Below are 20,719 nucleotides of genomic sequence, written 5' to 3'. Positions count from 1 at the left end.
AGGGCAGTTGGTAGTGGGGTCCCGCTCTCTATGTCATCTTCTGTGCCACACGCCGGGTTGCGTTGCTAGGTCAAACATAAGTAAAAAGGACAGTAACTAAGACAGTAATAATGATAATAAGGACAGTAACTAAGACAGTAATGATAATAAGGACAGTAACAAGGGCAGTAATGATAATAATAAGGACAGTAACAAGGACAGTAATGATAATAATAAGGACAGTAACAAGGACAGTAATGATAATAATAAGGACAGTAACAAGGACAGTAATGATAATAATAAGGACAGTAACAAGGACAGTAATGATAATAATAAGGACAGCAACAAGGACAGTAATGATAATAATAAGGACAGTAACAAGGGCAGTAATGATAATAATAAGGACAGTAACAAGGACAGTAATGATAATAATAAGGACAGCAACAAGGACAGTAATGATAATAATAAGGACAGTAACAAGGACAGTAATGATAATAATAAGGACAGTAACAAGACAGTAATGATAATAATAAGGACAGTAACAAGACAGTAATGATAATAATAAGGACAGTAACAAGGACAGTAATGATAATAATAAGGACAGTAACAAGGACAGTAATGATAATAATAAGGACAGTAACAAGGGCAGTAATGATAATAATAAGGACAGCAACAAGGACAGTAATGATAATAATAAGGACAGCAACAAGGACAGTAATGATAATAATAAGGACAGCAACAAGGACAGTAATGATAATAATAAGGACAGCAACAAGGACAGTAATGATAATAATAAGGACAGCAACAAGGACAGTAATGATAATAATAAGGACAGCAACAAGGACAGTAATGATAATAATAAGGACAGCAACAAGGACAGTAATGATAATAATAAGGACAGTAACAAGACAGTAATGATAATAATAAGGACAGCAACAAGGACAGTAATGATAATAATAAGGACAGCAACAAGGACAGTAATGATAATAATAAGGACAGCAACAAGGACAGTAATGATAATAATAAGGACAGCAACAAGGACAGTAATGATAATAATAAGGACAGCAACAAGGACAGTAATGATAATAATAAGGACAGTAACAAGGACAGTAATGATAATAATAAGGACAGCAACAAGGACAGTAATGATAATAATAAGGACAGTAACAAGGACAGTAATGATAATAATAAGGACAGTAACAAGGACAGTAATGATAATAATAAGGACAGTAACAAGGACAGTAATGATAATAATAAGGACAGCAACAAGGACAGTAATGATAATAATAAGGACAGTAACAAGGACAGTAATGATAATAATAAGGACAGTAACAAGGACAGTAATGATAATAATAAGGACAGTAACAAGGACAGTAATGATAATAATAAGGACAGTAACAAGGGCAGTAATGATAATAATAAGGACAGCAACAAGGACAGTAATGATAATAATAAGGACAGTAACAAGGACAGTAATGATAATAATAAGGACAGCAACAAGGACAGTAATGATAATAATAAGGACAGCAACAAGGACAGTAATGATAATAATAAGGACAGTAACAAGGACAGTAATGATAATAATAAGGACAGTAACAAGGGCAGTAATGATAATAATAAGGACAGCAACAAGGACAGTAATGATAATAATAAGGACAGTAACAAGGACAGTAATGATAATAATAAGGACAGCAACAAGGACAGTAATGATAATAATAAGGACAGTAACAAGACAGTAATGATAATAATAAGGACAGTAACAAGGACAGTAATGATAATAATAAGGACAGTAACAAGGGCAGTAATGATAATAATAAGGACAGCAACAAGGACAGTAATGATAATAATAAGGACAGCAACAAGGACAGTAATGATAATAATAAGGACAGTAACAAGGACAGTAATGATAATAATAAGGACAGTAACAAGGACAGTAATGATAATAATAAGGACAGTAACAAGGGCAGTAATGATAATAATAAGGACAGCAACAAGGACAGTAATGATAATAATAAGGACAGCAACAAGGACAGTAATGATAATAATAATAATAATATAATAATAATAATATATAATAATAATAATAATAATAATAATAATAATAATAATAATAATAATAATATAATAATAATAATAATAATAATAATAATAATAATAATAATAATAATAATAATAATAATAATAATAATAATAATGGCTGGGATGGAGCCATTCTTGTTGCGGTCTGTAAGGGGCTTAAATAAGTTTGATGCTGTCGTGGTGTCGAACTGCTACTCTGGGACGAGGGATCACTGGTGGTAGGAGTTGACGGTGGCGGCAGTTCTGCAGTAACTTCACCCTGACCTGTTGAAAGAGGTTCAGATGATATGGTTCAAAAAACGAGGTAGGATGGACGTTATGAACACCACTAGCAAGGTGTGAGAGTGAGGAAGGCGTGGGCAGATGGACGTGATGAACACCACTAGCAAAGTGTGAGAGTGAGGAAGGCGTGGGCAGATGGACTTGATGAACACCACTAGCAAGGTGTGAGAGTGAGGAAGGCGTGGGCAGATGTCATGACTGGTATAAAAGTGGGTATGTGGGAGGCTGCGGCGGTGTTTGAGTGAATTAGAGCATGAGTGTGAGGGTGGACGTGAACGTGGAAGTATGGGCGAATCAGAGTCCACGGGATGCAGGCTGTATGTGAGGGTAGACATGCATGAAAGTGTGTGGGATTTACATAGCGGCGAATGGGACTGCAAATCCTCTTATCTACGAAAACTGGAAGTGTATACGTTATAGGGGACTCGTGATGACTCAAGAGAGGGGGACACAGTGTAAACAGAAAATGAAAGAAAGAATTAGACTCCAACATTCAGAATGAGGCCAGCCAGGGTTGGCCCTCCTGCCCTCAGTGAGGCCAGGCCGGGTCCTCCTGCCACAGGGCTGTCAGCCTCTCAATCAAGCACTAGGAACAAGTGGCACGGAATATTCCTCACAACTGACGAATCACCTCAAACAATAGACGCTACTGAACTCATGCAGATGGAACAAGTGGAAATATAAATATTAGGAAAGACTATGGAAGGTAATGGAGGATCACAGACTGTGATGCTGGCCATGCCAATGGTAAGAAGACTTCCTGTGCTGGTTTACACTGCTCCCACAGCCTCCCTGTGCTGCGTTACTGGTCTACACTGCTCCCACAGTGTATGGTCAGTATCATCAAAGTGAACTGGATTCACTGTATATCACCTGTTTATTCCAGGGTATGAGGGGCATGATCTAAGGATGCTGATTATATATATCGTAAGCTCAATACTTTACCAACTTCTATTCTTAAGTAAATAGATTTACGAAAATTTAGTATTAACCCAGAGTCACGAAGGATGTCGCTGTGGATAGACATAGAAGATTGTTATCTACATTCAATCAAGCGTTTATCATTAATATCATAATGATCGGTTATTCATTGATCCAATGATCACGGACCATAGGAGGATAAGTATTGTTTATATCTATTATAGATTTAACAGTAAGGAAAAATTTGACTTATCTGATTAAGAGGAAAAAAGAAGAGAGCCTTTTACAGGCACATGCACCTACGTAACATCAAGCCAGATGGAAAAAATGATTCGATAAGTAAAAGTCGAAAAGTGTCACCCGCTCTGCAGGAGGTGACAGATTTGCCGCCGTAACGAAGACGGACGACGGGAGTCTGGAGTACAAGGCGGCGGCAGATCATCCCAGGGTAGGTGCTCACAGGAAAGACACAGGGATCAAATCCACCAGCCCTGGAGGTGCGAATGGCCACACTCTATCCCAGGGACACAACTATAGCTTGTTGGACGATGAGGGACGGAGCCAAGGAGGTGGGGGGCAAGGCAAGCAGCGTCTCTCAAGAGCGGATGCCAAAGTGATATCCATAAAAGAGAGTGAGAAGCAACGTTGCGCCAAAGACAAAGGGGAGAGCAAGAGCCCATAAAGATGTGTGACCAGTACAAGGACGGATCACTCCTCTGTACAGTGTGAGTACCTCCTCCGAGAAGACCTGAATAAATTCCTCAGTTTATTCGGCACTTGAGCTATTTTCGCCATGTAGTAAACGTACACATCACATCGGTACCAAATGTACTAAAAGAAGCGAGGGACGGAACAACTGTGTCTTGCAAGGGTAGTGATAGAATCAATCGGAATTCTAGAGAAAATGTAAAAAAAAAAAAAAAAAAGATATTGTGTTTTGCGGGCCAGGGATTTTACTGGATTACGTCAACACAACTGGGGGATTTTGTCCTGGTCCAGAGTGAGGACAGCAACCGAAATACGACGAGAATTGTAACATGCAAATCAGGAAGGTCATAGTCTAATGGTAAGCAGAAGTGTGCGGAAATGCGCCAGGGAAGTGAAGACGAGTCCTGATTAAATGAAGATCAAAAGTGAAAGAAAATGGAAGGAGATAGAAAACAAAACCTGAGGAACACCACTGTTGACATGTCAGGATGGGGAAGTCAATCCGTCAACAAACACAGCAACAGACCAGCTGGAAACTACTTCATAGAGGAAGATGGATGGCGGAAAGTTTGGAAGTCTGGAAACCGAAGACTTACGCCAGTCCCCATCAAAGGGGTTTAAATTATCCTGGTCCACGACATACGATTTCCGCAATGCTCCCAGGTGAAGAAGATCAGAACACAGTCGGATCTCACCACACGGAAGCGACGTTGGTAGCCAAGGAAAATATCTAGAAATTACAAGTTAAAACTTGAGTTCCAGTAAGTTTCCTGATTCAAGGCGCCTGAGAATGTGACAAATGATAGGAAGTTGAAGGACCTAAGGAGCAAAGCCAGAGATAAAAGACAATCATTAGAGGGGTCAGAGGGGGGTCTCGTTTTCCTCTGGATGGTCCGAATTAATGTAAAGTCTCCATCAAGGAACCGTGGCTTTCTTGAGACAGGATGGAAACAGACGAGCAAGCACAAGGTCGGAGGCACACCGCATAAGGACATGAGTAAAGTCACCATCTGATCCACATGCTATACTCCTCTCTAAAGAGACGAATGCTCTTTGAACCTTGCGCTAAGACAACGAAGAAAAGGTCATACGGTGAGTGAGAGGTGAATCTCAAGAACAAATGAGTATCAGAATCGTCCAAAGAAGAATGACAGAAAAAGAGGGAGCCGTCTGATGATAATCTGGAAAGACAACTATAACATAGTCAAGACGGAGAAGAGGAGGAGGAGGAGGAGGAGGAGGAGGAGGAGGAGGAGGAGGAGGAGGAGTAGGAGAGGTGAAACTGCAGAGGCTGTTAAGAGATGTACTTGGTTTGGGAACAGAAAGTTCCATCACTGGTTGAAGAAGAGAGGTCAACACACTTTCATAATAAGTGTTTGACCCCAAGGCACAGTCGGCCTTCATGACCCTGGCAGCGGACATAGGCCTTAAACCCAAACAACCATCAGGTACTGTTGATGTTAACGATACACAGAAGACATATACGTTAAGTGAGAGTCAGATGACGGGGAATGTTTCCACGATGGAAGCGGCCGGTCCCTGGTTCATATGGGGGGTACGGAACATGAATGACCAGTCAGTATATATATGTAAGAGAGGGAGAAGCTAAACAGAAAAACAGGATGTATGCCCACTATACTTGCGGTCATAACTGCTATATGTGTTCTGCAGAAAACCATCGAGCGAAGAGAATCAGTTTTCATCCCAAGGAAAGTAGATAAGAAGACTGTTCACAAATTGAGTCGGCTGATCCATCCTAAAGTACAGTATTTAACGTTTAGAGGGGATTAATGGGAGAAAAGGACATCAGAACAAAGGTGATAGGGACAAGATTACGATACCAAAAACCCAACGGGGACACGGTGGTGGTGCAAGAGCGACTTGGTTTTAGGGTGACAGAGTGTGGAGGGAACTCGTCTGTTCTTTTGGTTTAGGTTAATGTACCCTGCCCAGAGGACCTCAGCCACGAAGAGAGAGGATGGGAAAGTCTCGAACCGGGAGGTAAGGCAGGCAGGTGCACCCGGGAACCCAAGGGAGCAAGAGAGAAAGAGGAGGGAGCTGGGGCAGGGCGGGAGGATGGAGCAGGACGTAGGACAGGAGAAAGGGGAAGGATGTGGGGCAGGAAGGAGAGGCAGGAGGTTGCAAGGACAAGGCTGGATGATGAGGAAGGAGGCATGGTAGGTGTAAAGGGCAGGAAGCAGAGCAGGAGGATGGGAATACGTGGGAAGGGAGGATAACAGGAGATCTGATTGTGCTTTACGAGGCTACGTACAAGAAAAGAGTAACAGTATTCTGGGTTCCTAATTCTATTAGTGATAGAGACAGGAAAGTAAAGCAGAAGGCACCTTCCCAAGCAACACTCCCTCTAGCACAAAAGCCAGCAGGAAAATTGTTAGGAAACATCACTATGTTGTATGTAGAGGGCATACTGCCATGGGAATTCTACAGGAAAGTGACGATGGGAAAATTTCCTTGGTTAAAAACAGCAGTGGGAGGGATTCCCTGCGGAAGAGGCTCAAATCGTAAAGAAACTTTGTGTTTATATGAAGCTGAAATGATTGTTTTTCCTTCCATAAACAGGTTCAATTATTGAATAAATCACGAAAGCAGTTTTCTAGTTGTGATATCAAGGTAATGACTATCTTCGGCTAGGCAACATCTAGGAGTAGTTTACTTCAGCACTGTACACTCTACAAGTGTAAAAATAATTGCATATGTTTGTACCGCATTTCCCTCCCTTTAATATCATCACATTGTTTCTGGTCATTAAACTGTATCTAACGTGAGGAAACAGTCATGTGTTGCATTGTTGGAGTCTGTGCCTTTTCGGGTCTTTCCGTGCACTGCACAGGGAAATCGTACGTCCTTCCGTGATGCCACAGAACATGGAAACCCATTGTTCCGTATCTTGGCAAAACTGAAAGTACAGAATTCAAATCGACACTGAAAAAAAAAAGTTATGATATCGTCCAGACCATACGGTGAAGGCCACAAACTCAGCATGGGTGCGTGACAGGACAACACACTTGTTTACAATCTGCCTTTGATGGCCCAGTGCTACACTTTACGCTACAGCAATATAAGACACACTCAGACAAATATGAAGCCAAAAGGAAACTGTTATCAACTTTACTGTAAAGCTAATCACTGGTGGTGGGGCAAGCGACGCCGGTGGAGACATATATGTACTAAATCTCCGGGCACCCCACATGATGCCCCCTATTGCACATTCTTAGCCAATTTATATTACTTTTCCTAACGCACTATTTGCGTTTGATCGACTCACTGCAACTGTAAATACTTCTAAGGCATGCAGCTGTAAGCAAGCTACAGTGACTGATGTAGCAGAAGATATGTTTACGATGGCTAGCAAAGTTTGACTGCCATCATCATATTCTATGAATATGTCGGTCACGAAGAACCCCCATCTGGCGACATATGGTCACCACAACAAACCAAGTGGCATTCTCTTAAATGACTTAGGCTGAAACATGGAAAGGTAGGCCTTTATGGAAAGCCAACGTCGACGAAAATCGGAGCTAGAAGTGATAAGGTTAGAGACAATAATTCTAGACTCTAGGTCCTGCATGAAGTCTCTTTATGAGTGGCGGAATTAGTTTTGTTGAGGTCTTTTGTATTAATTCCAAATTTCCTTTTTTCTGTGGTCATGTTTGGCGACAAGAAATGAATACTATATCAAAGTCGAGGTTCGTTAAAGGCATTGTAAAAAGTGAGTACCGTATTTTTCATATTTCTAAATATGAAACCTAACATTCTGTTTTCCTTATCACCACGTAATCAGCTGGGTATTGATTATGCGTATTTCAGGTCACTCCTGATTATCATTCTAGCGTCCTTTCCCGGCACTTCTAACTATGGTCAACACTGAAATCCATCAACCATCGACAACACTGTGAATCCTCAAGCAGTCTTGCCTTGTTTGCAGCTCACTCTCCTAATTTCAAGCCATCGTCAATTTCTGAAGTTCTACCAGTTAGTAACGTCTCCAGGTCACTGGCACAGATGAGGAAAGGATCGTTCCTAGTTCGTGGCCTAGTGGTGGGCGCTCGTTCCTAGTTCGTGGCCTAGTGGTGGGCGCTCGTTCCTAGTTCGTGGCCTAGTGGTGGGCGCTCGTTCCTAGTTCGTGGCCTAGTGGTGGGCGCTCGTTCCTAGTTCGTGGCCTAGTGGTGGGCGCTCGTTCCTAGTTCGTGGCCTAGTGGTGGGCGCTCGTTCCTAGTTCGTGGCCTAGTGGTGGGCGCTCGTTCCTAGTTCGTGGCCTAGTGGTGGGCGCTCGTTCCTAGTTCGTGGCCTAGTGGTGGATGCTCCCACTGCTTCCCGTCTGTAGGCCGGTCCACCATCACCTATGCACAGATTCGTTTCCCGTTTCTGTAGGTTCTATTTTGCGTAATAATAACTGATGTGCTACTTCGTCGAAAGGTTTTGGGTATTTTGGAATCCCATTTCTCTCTCTCTCTCTCTCTCTCTCTCTCTCTCTCTCTCTCTCTCTCTCTCTCTCTCTCTCTCTATGTTAAATTTCGTTTCAGATTCCGTGCTGGTAACCAGCTGTTAGATTATCTTCCAAAACAGTAACTATTATGTCCCTAATTATTGCTTTTAGAATTAAAACAGACGGAACGGTAGTCTCAATGGCGATTTTTTTTTGTTCAACTGGTGCTAAATTCACTAGTTTTGAGTCATTCGCCATTTTCCCTTCTTGCAGCGAATTGTTGAGTATCTTAATCCAGAATGTCAGCTAACTTATTTCACTAGACTGAGACAAACGTAGTTGAGGCTAGTTCAACTGACTTGGAATTCGATTTTTCTTAATATCTAAGTCACCTCACAGCTCTGATTGTCATATATAGAGTATTTTACACTTTTCTGACCCTGGGCATACGTATGGTGCTTGTGGCGTATTTGAGGAAATTTCGACTGAAACAAAATATTCCTTTTAGGACGGAAGTCATCTCTTTGTTTTCAAATGGTTAAGGTGCCATTCCCGTCTGAGAATATAGTAAATCCTCTTCTCGGGTTATTTTACTGAGTCTTATTTTCTTCATAGTGTCTCTTTCTTACCACATAGTCATTCCACGATCCTGCGCAGCGCCACTTTATCTAAGACCTCCTGTGCGCAGTTCTTTTCCGTCTGGCTACAAACGATACCTCCTCCTTCTTCCCTGCTGGCACAGTTAAGCTGTGTAATTCTCTTCCTCCTTTCGTCCTTCCTTCTTCCTATAACCTTTCTGCCTTTACGAGTCGAGTCTTGCAGACACCCGAGATGGCCTTTGATCGGAGTATATTCTTGCCTGTGACATGTCGGTCAGCCTATAGCAAAAAATAATGTGTCATTCCACCTAGCCTATCCTTCTCATGAACACAGTTTCTTTGGTTCCTCTTCACCTTTCCAACTGTATGCGTCTTAAAGCCTCTTCCAGTTTCCATTATCGATATCGTTACGAACATTTCATCGAAATTAGCCAATGTAGAATTAGGTCTCATCATATCTGTTATCCTCAAAATTGCAAAGGGAAATTTGCTGTGAATCCGATGATACTTTGGCAGGAGGATTTGAGGGGCGCAGCCGGAAGCAGTGTGGAAGGATGGGGGCAGAAGGATAGGGTCAGAGGTGGGCCAGGAAGGACAGTAGGTGGCTGCAGGAGGCACGGTAGGAGGGTCGGGTAAGAGCAAAGGGGCGGGAGGAGGGAGCAGGAAGCAGAGCAAGAGGACAGGGGGGCGGGAGGTGGACCAGGAAGCAAAGTGTGATGGCAGATAAAGCAGGAGGATGGGGCGGGTAGTGGTGTAGGTAGCAGGGTGGGGCAGGGGAGTGGAGCGGGAAGATGGGGGTAAGAACCAGAGGAGAGGGATAGGGCTAGAGGATAGGAGCTTCAGGTGAGGCAGGCAGCAGGGTAGGAGGACGAGAGAGGAGGAAAGGATAGGCGGTAGGGCAGGAAGCAGGACAGGCAGGAAAGCAGGATGACGGGACAGAAGGTGGAACTGTGGGGGCGGGGGCTGGGCAGGATGTGGTGCAGGATGCGGATTCGAGGAAGGGGAGGACGACGAGTCAGGAGGTAAGGAGGGAGATGGAGAAGCATGACGGGGCTGGAGGTGGGGCAGGGAGATGGAGTAGGAGGTGGGGCAGGAGGCATGGCAGATGGAGGATTCAGGAGGCAGGGCAGGATGATGAGGTAGGAGACATGGCTGAAACGGGGCAGGAGGACGGGGCAGGAGGACGGGGGCAGGAGGACGGGGCAGGAGGACGGGGGCAGGAGGACGGGGCAGGAGGACGGGGGCAGGAGGACGGGGGCAGAAGGACGGGGGCGGGAGGACGGGGGCAGGAGGACAGGGGCAGGAGGACGGGGGCAGAAGGATGGCGGCAAGAGGACGAGGCAAGAGGATGGAGCAAAAGATGGGGGATGATGATGGGGCAGGAGGCATAGTGGGATGATGGGGTGAGAGGCAGAGCCTAAAGGTGGGGCCGGAGGGAGGGCGAGAGGATGGGATGGGAGGATAGGTAAGACGCAGAGCAAGAGGATGGGTAGGATCATGGGCCAGATGGATCTGGAGGATGGGGAAGGAGGATAGGGCTGGAGGATGGGGAAGGAGGATAGGGCTGGAGGATGGGGGTAGGAGGATAGGACAGGAAGACTGGTTAGGAGGACAGAGCAGAAGGATGATGGGGCAGCAGGATGGGATAGGGGGATGGGACAGGAGGATGGGGCAGGAGGCAGGGCAGGAGTAGAGGAGCCGAGGCAAGTCAGCCTCCACCAACCCCCCTTCCCCCAACCCCCCCAACTCACGCAGTCAAGGTAAAAGCTACGACCAAGTATTGATCTAGCCGTCCCTCCCGCTCCACACGCACACATGCACACACACACACACACACACACACACACACACACACACACACACACACACACTCACACACACACTCAAACTGGAACACACACACACACACACACACACACACACACACACACACATACACTCTCTCTCTCTCTCTCTCTCTCTCTCTCTCTCTCTCTCTCTCTCTCTCTCTCTCTCTCTCTCTCTCTCTCTCACTCTCTCTCTCTCTCTCTCTCTCTCTCTCTCTCTCTTACACCACACACACACACACACACACACACACACACACACACACACACACACACACACACACAGAAACTGGAACACACACTCTCTCTCTCTCTCTCTCTCTCTCTCTCTCTCTCTCTCTCTCTCTCTCTCTCTCTCTCCTCTCTCACACACACACACACACACACACAAACTGGAACACACACATACACACACACACACACACACATACACAAACTGGAACACACACACACACACACACACACACACACACACACACACACACACACACACACATGCACACAGGAGAGGCACTAGACCAAAGGTAATCATGCAGTTTTCAGACAGACCAACGTACATGTACACCTAGTGCATCAGCTGGTACACAGATGATAGACTGGTGTACATGTACACCTAGTGCATCAGCTGGTACACAGATGATAGACTGGTGTACATGTACACCCAGTGCATCAGCTGGTACATAGATGATAGACTGATGTACATGTACACCTAGTCCATCAGCTGGTACACAGATGATAGACTGGTGTACATGTACACCCAGCGCATTAGCTGGTACACAGATGATAGACTGGTGTACATGTACACCTAGTGCATCAGCTGGAGCACAGATGATAGACTGATGTACATGTACACCCAGTGCATCAGCTGGAACACAGATGATAGACTGGTGTACATGTACACCCAGTGCATCAGCTGGAACACATATGATAGACTGATGTACATGTACACCCAGTGCATCAGCTGGAACACAGATGATAGACTGGTGTACATGTACACCCAGTGCATTAGCTGATACACAGAGGACATACCGGAGTACAAGTACACACAGTGAATCGGACCGATGTACATGGACATCCAGTTCATCAGCTGGTACAAAGACGATGAACCGATGTACATGTACACTCAGAACGGCGTACATGTGCTCCTAGTGCATCAGCTGGTACACAGACGACAGACCGGTGTACATTCACACCCAGTGTGTCAGCTAGTACACAGAGGGAGAGATCAGTGTACACTTACACTTAATGCATCAGCTGGTACACAGAAAACAGACCAGCGCACATGCACACCCATACATAGACCTGTGTACCCTCACACCCAGTGCATCAGCTGGTACACAGAGGACAGGCCTGTGTACACTGTGCATCAGCTGATACACAAACGACACATGACCAGCCTCTGTTTGTCTCCTAAAAAAAAAGAAAAGGTAAGAAAAAAAGAAAAGAAAAGAACTGTATCACTTCTGCATATCGTGTTCACCACCACTTAAAGTTGTACGTATGTATACAAACGGAGAAATGAAGTATTCACTACTACTCCTCCTCCTCCTCCTCCTGCTGAACCTATGCAACCTCCTGCTGTCGTGGACGATCTCTGGCGTCCTGTCTCCCACCTCCAGGGGGGAAGGGGCATGTCTCAGATGACCTACCCCCTAGTAGTGTCCTGATTTGGGTGTGGGGGGAGGTATGGTTCTGAGGTAGCTCCGATCCTTGCTCGCCTCTTTCGTCTGTCTAAAACGAAAGATATCTTTTTTTCTTTTTTATTTTTTTGGTCTTGTGAGCACTCTCTGGTGCAGCCCATCCCAAAAGGAAAGGAGACCTAACCTAACCACTCCAGCCAGCTACATCGACCCACTGCCCTCACTTCCGCTATCTCTAAATTCTTCGAAATTCTCTTTTAACTCTCACTTTCTCAAGCGCTTTGAGTCCCATCCCCTTCCTTCAGCAGTGTGAGGACCACAGACGATGGTCTTCTCTCCTGTGTGACTCCCCTCTGGTCCTCCTCACCCAGAAATTTTGGTGATACTTATGTCACTGACCCTCGACATCTAACATAGCATTTGGCATGATGTGGCACAACCTTTTGTTTTCTATACTTTCATCTCTTGTTTTTTTTTTTTCTGCTTCTCTCTGTTCCCTAATGCACGGTTTCCTTTTCTTTTTCTTAGCCATTCCATTATTTTAGTTCCTGGCTATTCGACTTCTCCTTCTTATCCTATCATTACTGGTGTTTTTCAGGGCTTTGTATTATCACCTATCTCTTTCCTCTGTCCATAAATTATCCCTCATCAACTTCTTTCTATTCTTACGCTGATGATTCCACTTTACAAATTTCAAGTCACCCCCTACCCCTACACCGCCTATTTCAATTCTCGTTCTCTTTCTTGAACTGAACATATTTCTCATCTACGTTTGGGGTCTGTACAACATTTCGATATAGGGTAGCAGTAACCTGGTTAAATTCAATAGTGGTATGACGTAACTCCAAACATAACTTTCGACGTCTTATTCGTTTCCTCCAGTTCAGTTTCAAAATAAGACATTTCAACCCTGTAATAACATGAACATGTTAGCCACAATCATATCCTTCGCTGTATCCCGGACACATTACAAAATCAACACAGAGTCCGCCTCCCAAAAGTTGGGGCACTGAATAGGCGCCGCATTTACTGTTCTTGTGAGCAACTGCTCCATATCTATAGGGTCTTTCTTCGCCCAAGTCTGGAATATTGCTCGCATATCTGAGTTGGTTCTCCGTCCACCTCCCTATTAGAGACAGCGGAATCAAATGCCTTCAGTCTCATTGATTCTCCAGACATCACTTCTCTGTAACCTTACCTTTCTTTCCTCCGCGACGTTGCTGACCCTCTCCCTGTTCTACAGGTATTTATTTTGGTCACTGCTTTCTGAGCTGTTTATATGTGCTCCTACCACCATTGTGCCTTGTTGTTACTTCCCATAGTTTGTGTGTGGAGACTACCCACAGGAGGATTGGTCGCTATGATGGCTCCTTCTTTCCTCGAGCAGCGTTGCTGTGAAATTCTCTTCCTTCTTCCCATAATATTTTTATCTTTGTCAGGTCTACAAGCACGTGTGCAACCCTGATAAAACTCTAATTTCTTTCTCTCTTACTTTTTCTTTTCACCCGACATGGCCTTGGCTGGGGCACGTTTTCTCCGGTCTATGTCGGTCGCTGTTTTCCTCCTCTTGTCATCTCGTTTCCAGGTGAATAAACACTAATGATCACCCACCTCTCGTGTTGGACTCACTTCCTTTCATTATTTCACACACTCCCACAACTCCTTCAGCAGAAGTGCTACTACCCCTTCCTTAGCTCTTGCCTTCACACAAAGCCCTGAATTTATTCCTAAGACATTCCCAAACCATTCTTCCCCCTTCCCCTTTAGCTTTGTTTCATTCAAAGCTGGAAAAGCGAGGTGGGTCGGGTGTTGCGTTCCTCCACGGCTGCGGCACTAGCCTCCCCTTAGCCACGGCACCGGCCAGTCAGGCCAGTGCAGCCTCCCTCCACAGTCGCAACACTGGCCAGGCACAAGACATTACCTCTTTCCACGGCTGCAACACTGTCTAACCAGACCACGTATTGCCTCCCAGATGTAGGACAGGGCGCTATGTGAAGTCAACCATGCCATATCTAACTCTAATAAAATTTGACAGTTTATCAGTGCTCTTAGTGGTCATGTCACTTATTTGTAACAATAACATCAGAACATACGATCACGTACATAATGTGGTTTTTAGATAAACATTCAGTATCTTTCAGTTGCATCACACACACACACACACACACACACACACACAACATTCGACACTGTCCCCTACACAAGTTCAGGAAAAAAAAAAAATAGGAGGATTTTCATGCAGACATAGGAGGGGAATTCCTCAAAAATGAACTAAACGGGAGGGAACAAAGAGCACACGTCGGAGGTGACGTTCCAAACTGGGTTAGAGTAACGTGTGGTCTCCGGCAGGCTCAGTAGTAGAGCCCTTGTCGTTCCTGATCCCTGGTGGGTGACTTGCCATAGGGATCCTGAGTCTTGCTCAAACGTATATGCAGGAAGTTAAGTGTTCAGTCTCGCCACAAGCCACAGGGCTAGGTAAGAGCCAGGGTGGATCGTACACATGGTTAATGATGGCCTACCAAGCACTGGGTCAACCTGTGACCTTGACATAGTCCTTATACTCTCCCCAGACCACAAAATTAGATTGGTTGTATGAGAGATAAAACGTATGCTAATTTGTATCAAAGTAGCCTTAAAGCACATGAATAGCAAGTTCAGGAAAGCATTTACAATGCATTAGCATATTTACAATGCACCAGCATATTTACAATGCACCAGTATATTTACAATGCACCAATACATTTACAATGCACCAGCATATTTACAATGCACCAATATATTTACAATGCACCAATATATTTACAATGCACCAGTACATTTACAATGCACCAGTATATTTACAATGCACCAGCATATTTACAATGCACCAGCATATTTACAATGCACCAGCATATTTACAATGCACCAGTATATTTACAATGCACCAGCATATTTACAATGCGCCAGTATATTTACAATGCACCAGCATATTTACAATGCACCAGCATATTTACAATGCGCCAGTATATTCAACTAAAATCAAGAGTATGCAAAATCAGTTTCCTTCACCCGGTTGATTAGGCCATCAAATTTGCCAGGGAAGGTCCTACAGCAGGTACGGGATCGTACTGGAGTGAGGGCGTTCAGCTACAGGAGGAAGACGGCAGCCTTAAACTTGCCTTGGTTAAAAGACACAGGCAAGAATGAGGCCGCCTTTGGTGATGATACTCGATGGACGAACGGGGAGCACGACCTCCTCGAGGGTCCTTCTCACTTCAAAGGTTTCCCCTGCTCCTGCGTGTAGTGCAGCCCCGAAGCTGAGAACCTACACCTCACTCAATCAGCAACAGGGGAAAGAAGGGACTCCTTTGGAGTGAGAAGTTCTTCGATGAGATCGTACCCCGATGCACACTCGTCGAAGGTGACCTTTTACTCGCGGCGTAACCATAAGGAGGCGAAGCCCGGTAACACACACCACACACACACACACACACACACACACACAAGAAACACAGATGAAAACTTATATGTAGTCACAACTCACAGAGATTCAAACATACACACAGACATACAACCAAACTGGAGTGTAGTCTTCAAAATGAACTTATCAAATGTATATTCTCTTGTTTTCTTAAGACATTTATATGTTGTCACAGGTGGAGCCGAGCGGGCCGAGGACAGTGGGCGGACGTTCCTAGCCAGACTAGCAGGGCGGGACTCTCCTGACGCAGCCACTCATGCTGTTGCTGCCTCGCACCAGCCGAACCCCAAGTTCTCATCAAGGATCGAGATCCGGAAAAAATCGCCCGCCACTGTTATGAAGAGATAACAAGTCTCCACACTCTCCCGTTGTTATGTAATCGCGAGGAAAACGGAGCATGAGGAGGAGCTGTTCATAGAAGCATCTGTGTATTTTCTCCCCCCCTTGTGGTGGCGAGGGTGATGCCAAGGCGTGGGGCGGACAGCCAGGAGAGTGAGAGCAGACTGCCTGGTGCAGCAGCAGCAGCAGCGGCAGCCACACACTCAGCCCCACCGATGCCACCTCACCTCCACTCTGTGTCTCCTTTTGATAAAACTTTTGTATCAGATGTTTGTTACGTGGAAGTCACTCCCTCTGTCACTCTCGCCCCTGTCTCTCTGTGATTCAAGCACTAACTCACCTCAAGAATTACTCACTGGTAGAATGGTGGTGAGTCTCGGGTACCAGCGTACCTCCAAGCTCAACCAATAAACCACCTCCCACCAAAAAAAAGAAAAAAAAAACAAAAAAAGACAAACGTAAGCGTCCCTTGGGAAGAGCGAATGCCTTGATCCCCCAGCCACCAAGACCAGTAATCATGAATATCTACAAACTCTCTTACCCCTTTGTGATTCTCAACTCGCGCGAGCTAACCTCCAAGATCGCGACAAGAACAGACAGTGTGTAAACCGCCGATACTGTTGACCGTTTGACCTTCCTTCACGTACAGGTGTGAGGGAGTGTGTAAAAGACACTTAACTGTTACCAAACGCCTGAAGAACGGACAGGTGGGGAGCGTCCAACCTGTCGTCTAATTTCGAGTTTTCTGACGTCTCGCCGCGCAGGACCATGTGACATAAGGCCTACCATCTGCTGTGGGCGTCCCGGCGCGCTCACCCCTCCGCTGCCTCCAACTCCACAATTACTGCCACTACCACCACTACCGCCTCCTCCTCCTCCTCCGCCTCAGGTAGACGCTTCAGCAAGACTCCCGCTACAGCCAGTGGTGCCTCCAGCACCAGCGGGACCTCTAGCACCAGCTCCACCACCACCACCATTACCTCCACCGTCAAGATGCTCAGCCCCAAGATGCAGCGCACCATAAGGATCAACGAAAACCAGGTGCTCATGCTGGCCGAGAAGGCGCGCCACGACCACAACTACTCCGGCTACCTCTACAAGCGCTCCTCGGACTCCAACAAGTGGCAGCTCAGGTGGTTCACGCTCTACCAGGTCAGTTGACATCATTCTCCCTTCTCAGGTGGTTCATGCTCTACCAGGTCAGTTGACATCATCCTTCCTTCTCAGGTGGTTCATGCTCTACCAGGTCAGTTGACATCATCTTCCCATCTTCATCTTCACTGTTCTTCTACAACAGTTTGATCACATCATTCCACACGCGAATACATGAGAGATGCAAATGTGTGAATGGCATATGAGTGATGTTGTGGACACTCATCAACGTGACTGGGGTCCTCAAGCTGTGAGGTCAGCGTGCTTACCACAACTACTGGCAGGTCTACCGTTAGTTCATATCAAAAAACACATGACCTTACCCTCTAGATATGACGCTGCGATAAGAACAGCTTCAGTTGTACTAGATTAATAACAGTCCTCTGTTCTGAACGCTACCTCGCTAACGCGGGAAATGGCGAATAGGATTGATGTAGGTGTGGCTGACGATTGTGTTGGTGGGTAAATATGCCAGTAAACAAGACTGTTTATTCTCGAAACCAACGGCAGATTTTGAAGGATGGTAAGAAGGACGTGTGGAGTAAACCCGTTCACTTAATGTGTGTGTGACGCAGTCAATGCTACCCAGTTCCAACCCTGGAACACGACGGTATGACCTTGAGTATAATGGCTTATCCTTTGACATGACCCTTTAAAAGACCAGGTCAAAGGTCACTCCACGATACCCAAGGGTCGTGCACCTTCTTGGTTCCCTATGTCCACCCGTTCCTTAATATCTGGCGGCATCAAAGTGTTGTACGGACGGGTAATGTATGAATTCTGTGGCATTACTGATTCAGGGGCACACACCACCGATACACACAGCTTTGGATGCATAGCTGATATACTAACTTGTATACTTTGCGCTTGTGAATAAGTTTTCCCTCGGTGCGATCAACCCTTTATCTCTAAAAAAGTATTGTGGCCACCCGTCGGACAGCGTCAGTGGGTGCGGGGAGGGTGGTGTTCCGTGGGTGCATTCGACCGCGAGTGGGAGATAAGACGCCAGAAAAAGTCTTTGTAAAAATGAATTACCCGCTCGTAATGCACCCATGTTTACGTACGGAGGAGTCCATGGAGAATATGAATGTTGAAAACTTGCCGTTCTTCGGTACACAGCTGCGGAAATACTTCATTTCATAAGCGCCTCGCAGGGTAAAGATTAGGGGAAAGTAATTGTAATAATACGTGTCATCCAACGGCGACAGACGCCTCCAGAGGTGCAGACTCTACGCGCTGCTACCTCCACCATAATCCATGAAGCACCGCTCGAAACGCCTTCGGCATGACGGTAAAACCCTTAAACCGGGATACGAACCCTTCGGCATGATGGTATGATCTTTGAATATGATGGAATGCCCTTTGACCTGACCCTGAAGGGTCTGGTCAAAGACCAGGCTATCATATCAAGAGATCGCACCTTCGTGCTCATGGGTAAGGAGAGACCATGTCAAAACTACGAGGCATCTTTGCCCGTCGGTCAAGTGAGGGTATTGAGCATCACTGCTCCCACACACTGGTCTCACCAGGAGATACAGTGAAGGCTCGTGTACTGACGTCACCTGGTAATGCATCAATGAACTCGGTATATTCATAGGAATTAGACACTTTCGGTTACGTGTAATTGAAATTGAGATCTCTCAAGAGGAAAAGAATTACTGTCACACGTTACGCATGCTCAGTCCCGCATGGCCCGTGGCTAGAACACACGCGCACACAGCCTTCTGACTGTTCCCCACACACATACCCCTCCACATACCACCGTACTGGATTCATCTTACTTTGCCCAAGGCAAACATGACACTCACTTACACATCCCCTCTACGCTGTATCATAACTTCACACCGCCCTCACCTACATCCACACGCTCTCCTCAAATACAATCCCCTACAGAACCTATAAAGTGTAACTCCAAGATCCTCGGCCACTCTACACCATACGCTCACACTGGCCCGACTGACTGCACCTCACACCTGTTCCACCTCCACACTCACGTCCACACAGCTTACTGAGTCAAGTGAAAATACCCTTTGACAACACAACGTCTCTCTGCAAAGCTTATTGGCCTCACTTTGGAGCTTGCGGACACCCCACTAACACACACACACACACTTTACTAACCTCATTTGTGATTCATGCAGGTCACTCTGACTCCTCACTAACACACCCTTCCACACGGCTTTACTGACTGACGCTGTAACTCGGCTCTCTTGATTCTGGCATCATGTGTGTCGTTCTCCATCGCACCCTCTCTATTACTTCTTTGTGCTTCACCATTTCCGACGACTACGTTTGCACCCGGCAAGGTGTGCTGCAGGTCCACTCACCTTCAACAAGACACTACCTCACACATCTTACTGCACCATCTTCCTTCTGAACCGGGACCAAACACCCTTCATCAACTCCTCCACTCTATGGAGGTGTAAGTTTGGCGTTAACACATACACCTCAACAGTCCTCCACATCGTTCGACTCGAACACAACCGTCAGTAGCACACTCTACACAGGTGACGAGCCCATCCCACAGTAGCCTGAACACTGGTCCTGGAGTACACGTGCACCCCTGAATGATAAACAGCTCTCCCGGCTTGTAAGTCAGCCTTCTATTCAGCCAGGTTAACTCCCCGCTCGCAGATAACAACCTTCAAAACATCTTGCTCACATCATCTCGGCTAAGTTAGACACCCCCTCCTCCTCCCTCCCTCGCGCTCACAGATAACTCCCCTTAACATAACGTAGTGAGGGTGACTCCCCATGGCCCAGGGCCACACACACTAGCACTGTGCCTGCATCTGACACGGGTCCTGCTCCAGTGAACAACACACACGCCCCTCCACACAACTGACGAAGGGTAGCTCACACCTGTCCAGCATCACATAGGCTTCATCATCGCACATCTTTATAATCTGAGCACACACTTCTAGGTTAGCACACCGCTCACGCACATACACAGACACAGACACACCACACACCACACACACACACACACACACACACATAGCTTACAGACCGCATTTCACACTGGTCTGGGTCCAAACACCCTTCACCAACACACACCCTCCAGACGGTTTATTGATCGCACCTGACACTCCTCCAGGTGCACACTCCCCTCACCAACACACACTCCTTCAGGTACCTTGCTTAGCGCAGCTGACACTCCCTGACACTCCTATAGGTCCACACTCCCCTCACCAACACGCACTACTCCAAGTGCCTTTACTTAGCGTACCTGTGACTGCTTCACGTACCTTGTTTAGCGCTCCAGATCCACACTCCCCTCATCAACA

The 20,719-nt window shown here is 46.0% G+C and overlaps 2 protein-coding genes across 4 annotated transcripts in view; one reads left to right on the top strand and one right to left on the bottom strand.

Moving 5' to 3' along the window:
• LOC139762465 (coiled-coil domain-containing protein 130 homolog) overlaps positions 1-20,719 on the bottom strand; it is a 143,352-nt gene that overhangs the window by 32,308 nt on the left and 90,325 nt on the right. The window lies entirely within an intron of this gene.
• LOC139762463 (ras-specific guanine nucleotide-releasing factor 1-like) overlaps positions 1-20,719 on the top strand; it is a 112,264-nt gene that overhangs the window by 15,970 nt on the left and 75,575 nt on the right. Inside the window, exon 2 of the mRNA XM_071687371.1 lies at positions 16,117-17,432. Coding sequence (XP_071543472.1) covers positions 17,274-17,432 — 159 coding nt within the window. The 5' untranslated portion in view covers positions 16,117-17,273. The remainder of the gene's footprint in view (positions 1-16,116; positions 17,433-20,719) is intronic.

The sequence above is a fragment of the Panulirus ornatus genome, chromosome 43 (genome assembly GCF_036320965.1).
Source record: "Panulirus ornatus isolate Po-2019 chromosome 43, ASM3632096v1, whole genome shotgun sequence".
NCBI classification, from domain to species: Eukaryota; Metazoa; Arthropoda; class Malacostraca; order Decapoda; family Palinuridae; genus Panulirus; species Panulirus ornatus.
Note: the sequence above shows the minus strand (reverse complement) of the source record. Positions and strands in the feature narration are given on the sequence as shown.